Source organism: Hylobates moloch, unplaced genomic scaffold (genome assembly GCF_009828535.3).
Source record: "Hylobates moloch isolate HMO894 unplaced genomic scaffold, HMol_V3 SCAFFOLD_4, whole genome shotgun sequence".
NCBI lineage: Eukaryota > Metazoa > Chordata > Mammalia > Primates > Hylobatidae > Hylobates > Hylobates moloch.
The window spans coordinates 27282713-27295258 of record NW_026652279.1 but is presented as its reverse complement, the minus strand read 5'-3'; the positions used below and the strand labels follow the sequence as shown (position 1 = coordinate 27295258).

Sequence of the window (12546 nt, the reverse complement as noted above, 5' to 3'; positions counted from 1 at the left end):
TTAGCGTGATACTGTGAGTTTTTTCATTTTTTGTGTGTTTGCTTGTTTTGAGACAGGTCTTGCTGTCAACCAGACTGGAGTGCAGCATCATAGCTCACTGTAGCCTTAAAATCCCAGACTGAAGTGACTCTCCCACCTCAGACTCCCAAATACCTGAGATCACAGGCATGTGCCACCACTCCCAGCTAATTTTTGTATTTTTCGTGGAGACAGGGTTTTGTCATGTTGGCCAGGCTGGTCTCGAACTCCTGGGCTCAAGCGATCTGCCCACCTCGCTCTCCCAAAGTGCTGGGATTACAGGCATGAGCCATGTGCCTGACCCTATACTATGGGTTTTGACATCAGACAGACCTAGTTGTAACTCCCAGTTCTGACATGCGCTAGCTGTATAATTTTGGAAAGACACTTAACATCTCTGAGCCTCAGTTTCCTTGGGTATAAAATAGAAATGTTAATCCCTATGTTTTAGGGTTACTGTAAGGATTCAAGGGAGTATATGGTATGCCCCTAGCATAGCACCTGCCACACAGTAGGTGCTCAATCAGCAGTTATTTTTATCATGCCCATTACAGTGGCTGCTCTGGAATTTCTCTCTAAAAGAGGCTGGTTGGGAGAGGAGCTAGGGAGCTTGTGTTTGCAAGCCAAGCACCTGGGCCTTACACTGATTTTATCTGTATTAGGGGAAACTTCACCAGGGCTGATGGGGATTGTGGGATGGGCTAAAGCCTCTCATTTGCTCCCACTGTTGTTCTAAGACTGACCCTCCCAGGCTAAATCATCACCGTTTTTTTTTTGTTGTTGTTGTTTTTGAGACAGAGTCTCACTTTGTCGCCCAGGCTGGAGTGCAGTGGTGCAATCTCGGCTCACCGCAACCTCTGCCTCCCAGGTTCAAGTGATTCTCCTGTCTCAGCCTCCTGAGTAGCTGGTACTACAGGCACGTGCCACCACGCCTGGCTAATTCTTATACTTTTAGTAGAGACAGGGTTTCACCATATTGGTCAGGCTGGTCTCAAACTCCTGACCTCAAGTGATCCACCCGCCTCGGCTTCCCAAAGTACTGGGATTACAGGCGTGAGCCACTGTGCCCAGCCTCATCACCTATTTTTGAAGCCCTGGTGTAGGTCCCACATCCTCTAAGAACTGGCCTGGACAGCCCCTGCTAATTTCTTCTCAAAAATTCTGAAACCTAGTGCCAGACGAACCCAATGTAAGCTCTGGACTGACATTTGTCCTCTATGTTCCTTTGGGCAAGTCACTTTGTCTCTATGTGTCAGAGATTCCTCTTTTGAAAAATGAGGGAAGAAATTGCTCTGGTTGTGGCACAGCCTGGAGGTGATGACCTAAGTAAAACCCTTATCACAGCAACCTGCATACAGTGAGTGCCCAGAAAAGCTAAAGATCATTAGTATGCCGTGAATAACTGCTTTGTCTTGTCCCTGCCATGGGAAGCAATAATTCTGTTGTGGAATAACTCTTTCCCCTCTATTTGAAAATAAGATAAGCAGAAGACCTGTTTTAAAACACTGTAATTTTTATCAAGGATTACCTTCACATGATGTAATACTCTAATAGTAAGTTTGCTTCTTATCCTAGGCCCCAATCACCTAGTTCCGCTCCCTAGCAGCAGCCAGTGAACCAGTTTCTTGTGTATCTTTCCAGAGACATTCCATAAACACACAAGCAAATAGGTATATATTAGAAGAACATTTTATAATAAAAATTCACCTCCACTTTTCCATACTCTTTACCTCTTAATTCTTTTTCTTGTCCTACTGCATTGGCTAACACCTCCAGAACCATGATGAACGAAGTTAGCTCTATGAGATACCTTTGTCATGCTCTTGATTTGAATGAAATGCCTCTCATCAAATAATTTTTTATAGATTTTTCCTGAAGATGTTTAATCAGATCTTTTTGTGCTTTTCTTTTTCTTTTTCATATTTTGTCATCCTCATTCAGAGGCCATGCTGATCTTCTCTGTATCGTTCCAATTTTGGTATATGTGCTGCCAAAGTGAGTACTTAACCAGAGTTTATGCATCCTGGCCCCACTTCTCTCCTTGAAGTCTCCCTGGTCTCACCTAGATGGCCCCTCTCCCCTCTGAACTTCTGTAAGTCCTTAACCCTTGACCCCATGGCTGGGTGCAGCCTGGTCCCATTCTCTGACCATGACCCAGTCCCTTACCTGACCCTGCAGTCTGTCCTGTAGGGAACCATTTGCCATGTAGGGGTAGATGAAGCTGTGAAACTGTCTTGCAGCACAGAAGCCCAGCACAGGTAAGACATTGGGGTGGCAGCATCTGGAATCGGGCGTCAGTGCAGGGGTGAGGAGTCGGAAAGAATGATCTACTTCCTCATGTCCCACCCCTCTTCTGCCCTCTCCTCCTCCAATGCCACCAGTAACCTCCCAGGTACCACATGCTCTGACCCCTAAGGGCCTGGCCCCAGGGTGGAAAGATGAAAACTGTCTGCCTTCAAGGAGCATGGTGGTCCTCATCCTGCTTTACTGCTCTGCAGCACATGACATCTCAACCGTCCCATCTCCAGAAACGGAGACTGAGAGGTTAAGGGACCTGCCCAAGGTCACAAACTAGAAAGTAGTAAAGCCAGGACCAGATCCCACATCTGCCTGACTCTAGGACTGGGGTTCTTTCCTGAAATCCTCTTCCGCTGGTTCTCAGTCACCATTCCCTCCTCACTTTCCTCCTGCCTCTCTGACCACTCTTTCCTGGCCCTTTTCACTAAGACCCTCCTCCTTTGCCTTCCTCTTTCTGCCAGCTGGACTCCTCATCTTGTTTTGTATGTTGCTCCTCCAGGAACCTCCCATTGCTATAAGGAACATTCCCAAATCTCTTATCTGCAGCCCCATCCTAAGCTCCAGACCTGAATGTCAATTTGCATCTTGATGCTCAGGTCAACATCATCCTAACCTCAACAAGTCCCAAACCTGCTTCTTCACCCATATTTATTATCCCAGAAAGGCACATCACCACCCAGCCAGTTTCCTAGAAACCTTCTTATCTCCCGTATCAAATCAGTCACCATTCACTGCCACAGATAACTTTTAAAATGTCCCTTCATTCCCCTCTCCTCTGCCTTGGGTCACTTGGATTGGGTCAGGCTCTGATTCAACCTCCCCAAGACTATTATAAATGGCCTCCTGCCTTATCTCTCTGCCCTCCTCTGCTTCCCGCAAGCCATCCTATTACTCGCTTTTGCATACTTATTAGAGTTATTTACATATCAGCCTCCCCACTGGACCATAAACCTCCCCAAGGCAGGGGCTCTGTATGCTTCTGGCATACACTCCCTAGAGCCTAGAAAAGGGCTTGACTACTCACATTTTCTGAGTCAATGAATGAAGGAGTGACTGCCGACTCCATGAAAGCACTAAGCCGAAGTGGAAAGGGAATCATACTTCCAGTTTTTATTAGATGTATGTGTGTGTGTGTATCTGTGTGTGTGTGTGTGTGTGTGTGTGTGTACACATGAGTATTCATATACATGTATGAATAGAGAAAGCACTAAAGAAAACATATCAAAATATGGGCCCGGCACAGTGGCTCACGTCTAAAATCCCAACACTTTCGGAGGCCAAAGCAAGAGGATCACTTGAGCCGGGGAGTTCAAAACCAGCCTGGGCAACATAGTGAGATCCTGTCTCTACAAAAAAAGCTTTAACAATTAAAAATGAAAATATATCAAAATATTAAAACAGTAGTGCTTATTTATAGGTGCTGTGAAAAACAGTTTCTGTTTTCTTATTTATAATTTTCTTTATTCCTTTTTAAATTTGTTTTACTTTTTAATTAATTAATTAATTAATTTTTTTTTTAGACAGAGTCTCACTCTGTTGCCCAGGCTGGAGTGCAGTGGTGCGATCTGGGCACACTGCAACCTCCACCTCCTGGGCTCAAGTGATTCTCATGCCTCAGCCTCCTGAGTAGCTGGGAATACAGGTGCATGCCAACACACCAGGCTGATTTCTGTATGAATTTTTTTTTAGTAGAGATGAGGTTTCGCTGTGTTGGCTAGGCTGGTCTCAAACTCCTGACCTTAACTGATCTGCCCACCTTGACCTCCCAAAGTGTTGGCATTACAGGTGTGAGCCACCATGCCTGGCCTTTATTTATTTTTGAGACAGAGACTCACTTTGTTCCCCAGGCTGGAGTGTAGTGTTGTGATCTCGGCTCACTGCAACTTCTGCCTCCTGGGCTCAAGTGATCCTCCCACCTCGGCCTCCCGAGTAGCTGGGACTGAAGGCATGCACCACCACACCCAGCTAATTTTTGTATTTTTTGTAGAGATGGGGTTTTGCCATGTTGCCCAGGCTGATCTCGAACTCCTGGGCTTAAGTGACCCACTCGCCTCAGCCTCCCAAAGTACTGGGATTATAGGTGTGAGCCACCATGCCCAGCCAAAAAATGTTTTTGTATATATATTTTTTTCAGTTGAGACAGGGTCTCGCTATGTTGCTCAAGCTGGTCTCAAACTCCTTGGCTCAAGCAATCCTTCTGCCTCAGCGTCAAAGTTCTAGGATTACAGGCATAAATCACCATACCTGGTCAATTTTCTTTATTTTTTAACACTGGTTCCAGAATGAATAGATATTCAATTTTCTTTTTTTTCTTTTTTTTTTTGAGACGGAGTCTCGCTGTGTTACCCAGGCTGGAGTGCAGTGGCGCGATCTCGGCTCACTGCAAGGTCCACCTCCCGGGTTCATGCCATTCTCCTGCCTCAGCCTCCTGAGTAGCTGGGACTACAGGCGCCCGCCACCACACCCGGCTAATTTTTTGTATTTTTAGTAGAGATGGGGTTTCACCGTGTTAGCAAGGATGGTCTCGATCTCCTGACCTTGTGATCCACCCGCTTCCGCCTCTCAAAGTGCTGGGATTACAGGCGTGAACCACCGCGCGTGGCCTCAATTTTCTTTATTTCTTAAAATACCCTACAATATAAGGCACAAGTGTTTCAGATGAAAAATAATTTTAAAAAAAAAAGCACACACATGGCTGGGCACAGTGGCTCACACCTACAATCCCGGCATTTTGGGAGGTCAAGGCAGGAGGATCACTTGAGCCCAGGAGCTTAAGACCAGCCTGGTCAACATAGCAAGACCCATCTCTAAAATAAAAATTAAAAAAAAGCAAAAAATGAGCTGGGCGCACACCTGTAGTCCAGCTTGTCAGCTGAGGTGGGAGGATCACCAGCCCATGAGTACAAAGCTGCAGTGATCTACGATCATTCCAAGGCCATTCTAGCCTGGGCAATAGAGCAAGACCCTATCTCTTAAAAAAGAAAAAAAAGCCAGGCACGGTGGCTCACGCCCATAATCCCAGCACTTCAGGAGGCCAAAGCAGAAAGATCACTTGAGATCAGGAGTTTGAGACCATCCTGGCCAACATGGCAAAACCCTGTCTCTACTAAAAATACAAAAATTAGCCAGGTGTGGTGGTGCACGCCTGTAATCCTAGCTACTCGGGAGGCTAACACACGAGAATCACCTGAACCTGGTAGGCAGAGGTTGCAGTGAGCCGAGATCATGCCACTGCACTCCAGCCTGGGAGACAGAGCAAGACTCTGTCTCAAAAAAAAAAAAAAAAAAGAAAAGAAAAGAAAAGAAAAAAAAAAAAGGAGAGAAGAAGATTTATTCCCGTGTGGAAGGAAGGAGTTGGAGTAAGCCAAGGTTCCTTTGTAATTCTAATCTATACATAGAATTGCTACATAGGAGAAGAATGGACTCTGGAGCCAAACCAGGTAGATCCAAATCCTGGCTCTGCCACTCATTAGCTGTGTGACCTTGGATGAGACATTTAACCTCAATTTACCCATGTGTAAAATTTACCATGTGCCTCAATTTACCCATCTGTAAAATAATGTGATAATAGTAGCTACATGTATAGGGTTCTTGTAAGGACTAAATGAATTTATATATAATAGAGTGTTTAAAACATGCCTGGGCACACAGGAAGCACTATATAAAGGTTAGCTATCATTATTATTAAACAAAGGGGAGGCTTACCTAAGACAAATCTGCAGCTCTGCCTGGAAGAATCGTTCAATTGATCCTGGACTTGAACAGGCTGTCTGTAGAGAAAGACATCAGAACATGAAGATCCCGCCCCACCCTTGCAGCCTCTACCCCCACTAGAAACCAAGAAGCGCTCACCTCTCTGAGCTTCTTGAAGACGAATGGCGTCCCGTGCCTGTGCCCTCTGTAGACATCAGCAAAGGTCCCCTGGCTGATTTTGTGGTTTTGATTGAAGTCATCGGTTGCCTGGACCACGTCTGCCTCACTCCAGAAAAGCCTGTCTCCAGCCAAGCTCAAAAGTTTTTCCTGCTTAGGAATGGAGGTGCTGAAGTCCTAGAGACCCAGAGAGAAGAGATGGAGATTACTATAGAATCTCGTTTTTTCTGCTACTTCAAGGGACCTTGGAACACCAGAGATGAAGGGGTGGAGGGGATCATCTTATCCAACGGAAACTGTAAAAAGGACATGGATAGGCTGGGCGCGGTGGCTCACGCCTGTAATCCCAGCACTTTGAGAGGCCCAGGTGGGCGGATCACTAGGTTAGGAGATCAAGACCATCCTGGCTAAGACAGTGAAACCCCATCTCTACTAAAAAATACAAAAAAAAATTAGCCGGGCATGGTGGCGGGCGCCTGTAGTCCCAGCTACTCGGGAAGCTGAGGCAGGAGAATGGGGTGAACCTGGGAGGCAGAGTTTGCAGTGAGCCGAGATCGTGCCGCTGCACTCCAGCCTGGGCAACAGAGTGAGACTCTGTCTCAAAAAAAAAAAAAAAAGGACATGGATAGGCCCAAGCTCAAATCCCAGCTCCATCTGTATCTTGCTGTGTGACGTTGGGTGAGTTACTTAACCTCTCTGAGTCTCAATTTTTTCCATCAGCAAAAATGAAGGTAACAATAGTACCCTGAAGAGTAATTTTGAAGACTAAGATGTGAGTATTCCTGGCCTATGGTTGATGTTTCGTTTATTTCAGTTTACAGAAGTGAGCACTGAGGAAATAAAACAGCTGGTCAGTGGCCGAACTCAGCACCCTTGGTCTAATACACAGCATAGATACTGGGGTTCCAGACTACTGGGAAGTAGGATACAGGTTCATATAACCAAACCAGGGGTGTCCAATTTTTGACTTCCCTGAACCACACTGGAAGAAGAATTGTCCGGGGCCACACATAAAATACACTAATACTAACGATAGCTGATGAGCTTTAAAAAAAAAATTGCAAAAAAACCCCATAATGTTTTAAGAAACTTTACAAATTTGTGTTGGGCCACATTCAAAGCCATCTTGGGCTACACACGACCCATGGGCAAGCAAGACAACCTTGCTTTAAACAGAATTCCAGAGACTGCATGTGTATATAAGCCTATAAAAAGAAGTTCTGTTTCCGTTTTTAATAACTTCTCACTTTAAAACAGATATATGTAAATTTTTTTTTTTTTTTTTTTTTGAGACAGAGTCTCACACTGTCGCCCAGCCTGGAGTGCAGTGGTGTGATCTCAGCTCACTGCAAGCTCCGCCTCCCAGGTTCACGCCATTCTCCTGCCTCAGTCTCCCGAGTAGCTGAGACTACAGGTACCCGCCACCATGTCCGGCTAATTTTTTGTAATTTTTTTAGTAGAGATGGGGCCTCACCGTGTTAGCCAGGATGGTCTCCATCTCCTGACCTCGTGATCCACCCGACTCGGCCTCCCAAAGTGCTGGGATTACAGGCATGAGCCACCGCGCCCAGCCTAAATTTCAATTTTTTAAAGTTACATATGCTCTTAACAGTTTTTGAAAATTAGTATCCATAACCCCATTATCCATTTAACTGCTGCTAGTGTATTTCCAGCCAATTAGATATATTAGGATTTATTTAACAAAACTGGTATCATGCCACACACATAGTTTTGATTTCTTTTTGAGACAGGGTTTCACTTTGACACCAAGGCTGGAGTGCAATGGCATGATGTCAGCTCACCGCAGCCTCAACCTCCCAGGCTCATGGGATCCTTTCATCTCAGCGCCCCCAAGTAGCTGGGACTACAGGTGTGTGCCACCATGCCTGGCTAATTTTTTAACTTTTTTGTAAAGGCCAGGCACAGTGGTTCACGCTTGTAATCTCGCCATTGTGGGAGGCAGGCAGATCATCTGAGGCCAGGAGTTCAAGACCAGCCTGGGCAACATGGTGAAACCCTGTCTCTACTAAAAATACAAAAATTAGCCAGGGATGGTGGCACACACCTATAATCCCAGATACTCAGGAGGCTGAGGCAGGAGAATTGCTTAAACTGGGGAACCAGAGGTTTCAGTGAGTCGAGACAGCCTGGGCAACAGAGGGAGACTTTGTCTCAAAAAAACTTTTTGGCCAGGCGTGGTGGCTCATGCCTGTAATCCCAGCACTTTGGGATGCTGAGGTGGGCGGATCACATGAGGCCAGGAGTTCAAGACCAGCCTGGCCAACATGGCGAAACCCTGTCTCCACTAAAAATACAAAAAAATTAGCTAAACGTGCTGGCATGTGCATGTAATCCCAGCTACTCAGGAGGCTGAGGCAGGAGAATAGCTTGAACCTGGGAGGCGGAGGTTACAGTGACCAAGATTGTGCCACTGCACTCCAGCCTGGGCAATGGAGCGAGACTCCTCAAAAAAAAAAAAAAAAAAACTTTTTTGTAGAGAAGGATCTTACACTGTTGCCCAGGTTGGTCTCAAACTCCTGGGCTCAAGTGATCCTCCCATACCAGCCTCCCAAAGTGTTGGGATTATCCTTCATGGAAGATTGATCTATTTATTAATTTAGAGATGGGGCCTCCCTATGTTGCCTAGGCTGGTCTCCAACTCCTGGGCTCAAGCGATCCTCCCACCTCAGCCTCCCGAGTAGCCAGGACTATAGGCGTGTGATACCACACCTGGGACATGGAAGAGCTTCATTAACCACACTCATGCAAAGCTGGCTTCTCCCCCAGGCACTGGATGCAAAGGGTCTCAGACTCACAACACTTTTATGGGCTGTCAAAACATTTTAATTTGTTTTAAAATCAGAAGAAAATAAATGAACTTTTAGAGTCAAAGTAATGTCGTCATTTTTAATCCTGCTTGGATTTTATTTATCTTCATATCAATATGGTCATAATTTTTTTTTTTTTTTTTGGAGACAGGGTCTCACTCTGTCACCCAGGGTGGAATGTGGTGGCAGGATCACAGCTCACTGCAACTTCTGCCTCCTGGGCTCAGCCATCCTCCTGCCTCAGCCTCCCAAGTAGCTCAAACCACAGGTCGAAAATAAAATAAAATAATGGCCGGGTGTGGTGTCTCACGCCTGTAATCCAAGCACTTTGGGAGGCCAAGGCGGGTGGATCACCTGACGTCAGGAGTTCGAGACCAAGCTAGCCAACATGGTGAGACCCCTGTCTCTACTAAAACTACAAAAAATTAGCTGAGCATGGTGACATGCACCTGTAATCCCAGCTACTTGGGAGGCTGATGCAGGAGAATCACTTGAACCCGGGAAGTGGAGGTTGCAGTGACCCGAGATCGTGCCACTGCACTCCAGCCTGGGCGGCAGAGTGAGACTCTGTCTCAAAAATAATAACAAATTTAAAAACAAGAAGTATATTCACTGAAGTGCCCTCCCTCCCTCTCCCCACTATCATTGACCTCCTCTACTTATAGACTTAGAAGCTTGGGGTAATTTGATGGCAATTTCCTTTCTCCTCTCCACCCTTAAACTGGTCTCAAGGGATAGAGAAATTGCATTTTTGAGAGGGAACTACACAATGGGAGACATGGCTTGGACGCTGCAGCCGAGGGGTGGATTTACCTTTGAATCAGACGAAGTGGGGAGGTCGGTTCTCAAGGAATGAGGGGCATCTTCTTCAGGAGGCTGGAGAAAGGCCGGCTGGTGGGCTCTGGCTGGAAAGGACCCTGGAAAGGAGGGACTGTGGGTCAGGATGCACCCTCAGGAAGGAAGACAGGAGGGATTCTGGTCTAGTCCTCAGACCATGCCAGTCTCCTGTTCACTCCCCAAACGCTGTTGCTGCCACTTCCTGACACCCACCATGTGCCGACCAACACACTCCTCAAGCATCACCTTAGGATAAGCCTCTGACTCCCCTACAGCCTGGGGCCTATTTATCATCCCAGTTGACAAGTGGAGACACGGAGACACCGGAGGTAGACACAGTGCTCAGGACCACTCAGCCAGTAGATGGTAAAGCCGAAATTAGATGGAAATCTGTTTGACTTCTAGGCCCTGCACTATCTCACCTCCTACTCAAAGAGCAGAAAAAGACACAGAGGTGAACTAGCTACCAAGCCTGCCTTCCAGAAACCTCCACCGGGGCAGGGATGCAGTAACTATCTTCCGAGGATACATCCCACGGGAAAGCGAGGTCAGAGGCAGGAGAGACCATAACAGGCTGGGAGATAAGGAGGGTTCACAGAGGAAGTGGCACCTGACCTGGGCTTGAAATATGGAGAAACGTTTTCAACAAGCAGATATGGGGCAGTGGAACCAGCCCATGCAGAGGTGGGGCAGTAGAAGGGCCCGGGGCTGGAGTAAGTTAACATCTAGGTATATGAGTTAGCAAACATCATGCCAGGCACTGTTCTAAATACTTCACATCTGTAATCCCAGCACTTTGGGAGGCTGAGGCAGGAGGATTGCTTCAGCCCAGGAATTTGAGATCAGCTTGGGCAACATGACAAAATCCCGTTTCTACAAAAGATTTTTTTTCTTTTTTTTTTTTTTGAGACGGAGTCTCCCTCTGTTGCCCAGGCTGGAGTGCAGTGGCGCAAATCTTGGCTCACTGCAAGCTCCGTCTCCCGGGTTCAGGCCATTCTCCTGCTTCAGCCTCCCGAGTAGTTGGGACTACAGGCGCCCGCCACCACACCCAGCTAATTTTTTTGTATTTTTAGTAGAGATGGGTTTCACTCTGTTAGCCAGGATGGTCTCAATCTCCTGAACTCATGATCCGCCCACCTCGGCTTCCCAAAGTGCTGGGATTACAGGCATGAGCCACTGCGCTCAGTCCTACAAAAGATTTTTTTTAAATAGTCAGGTATGGTGGTGTACACTTGTGGTCTCCCCTACTTGGGAGGCTGAGGATCACTTGTGCCCAAGAGGTCAAGGCTATATTGAGCCATGATCACACCACTGCACTCCAGCCTAGGAGGCAGAATGAGACCCTGTCTCAAAAAAAATCCTTCCTGTGCGTTAACTCATCTAATCTTCATGCCAATCAGGAGATAAGGTACCACTGCACCATTTTCATTGCCTTTTTGCAGATGGTGAAATGAGGCATGGAGATGTTAAGTAACTTTTCCAAGGGCACATAGTCAGTGGTTCCAGCGTCTATGTTCTTTTTTTTTTTTTTTTTGAAACAGAGTCTCACTCTGTTGCCCAGCCTGGAGTGCAGTGGCACAATCTCAGCTCACTGCAAACTCCGCCTCCCAGGTTCAGACGATTCTCCTGCCTCAGCCTATGAAGTAGCTGGGACTACAGGCATGCACCATGATGCCGGCTAATTTTTGTATTTTTAGTAGAGACGGGTTTTCACCATGTTGGCCAGGCTGGTCTTGAACTCCTGACCTCAAGTGATCCACTTGCCTCAGCCTCTCAAAGTGCTAGGATTATAGGCCTGAGCCACCGCGGTCGGCCGCATCTATGCCTCTAATCCCTTGGTGAGTGAACAAGATTCACAAGACGGAATGTTTGACAAGTAGTTTAGGGTCACTTAAACGTGAGGTTAAAGAGGGCGAAATTTCTTCACTAGGCCCCATGTGAAGATTAATCTGAAGACTAATGAGGCCATCTGGTAGGGGGGCTCCTGGGTGAGCGCAGGAACAGACTGTGGGTGAGGTGAGCCATGGTGGCTGGTCCGCACAGAAGCAGGCCTTGGCCACAGGCCAGAGGCTTCAAACATCATCATCTGGAAATACCCAGGAAGCCCCATGGCAAGGACAGCTTCTGAGTAACTGGGGACCTGGCCCTTCCAAAGGAAACTGGGCTTGACCCCAAGATTACTGGATAAATCTACCCACTTCAGGTATTTGTGGCTTACAACATCAGGAAAGGAGTGACTCATCTGGAACTCTGGCTATTAAAAAATTTATTTTGGCCTGGGCACGGTGGCTCAGGCTTGTAATCCCAGCACTTTGGGAGGCCGAGGCAGGTGGATCACCTGAGGTTAGGAGTTTAAGACCAGCCTGGCCAACATGGTGAAACCCCATCTCTACAAAAATACAAAAATTAGCCTGGCATGATGGCAAGTGCCTATAATCCCAGCTACTTGGGAGGCTAAGGCAGGAGAATTACTTGAACCAGGGAGGCAAAGGTTGCCTTGAGTTGAGATGTGCCATTGCACTCCAGCCTGGGTGACAGAGCAAGACTGTATTAAAAAAAAAAAAAAAATTTTGGCCAGCACAGTGGCTCACACCTGTAATCCCAGTGCTTTGGGAGGCTGAGGCAGGTGGATCACCTGAGGTCAGGAGTTCAAGACCAGTCTGGTCAACATGGTGAAACCCTGTCTCTACTAAAA

At 46.9% G+C, this 12546-nt stretch overlaps 1 protein-coding gene and 1 non-coding gene across 2 annotated transcripts in view; both read right to left on the bottom strand.

Annotated features, from left to right (window-relative positions):
• The window catches only part of IRAK2 (interleukin 1 receptor associated kinase 2), a 74945-nt gene that overhangs the window by 25334 nt on the left and 37065 nt on the right, over positions 1-12546 (bottom strand). The window contains exons 5-8 of the mRNA XM_058438133.1: positions 9828-9931; positions 6169-6363; positions 6022-6086; positions 2185-2299 (exon numbers count right to left, since the gene is read on the bottom strand). Of these exons, the coding sequence (XP_058294116.1) occupies positions 2185-2299; positions 6022-6086; positions 6169-6363; positions 9828-9931 (479 nt within the window). The remainder of the gene's footprint in view (positions 1-2184; positions 2300-6021; positions 6087-6168; positions 6364-9827; positions 9932-12546) is intronic.
• On the bottom strand, positions 1914-2021 carry LOC116467644 (U6 spliceosomal RNA). The gene has a single exon (XR_004247860.1). It is a non-coding gene; the product is annotated as a U6 spliceosomal RNA (small nuclear RNA).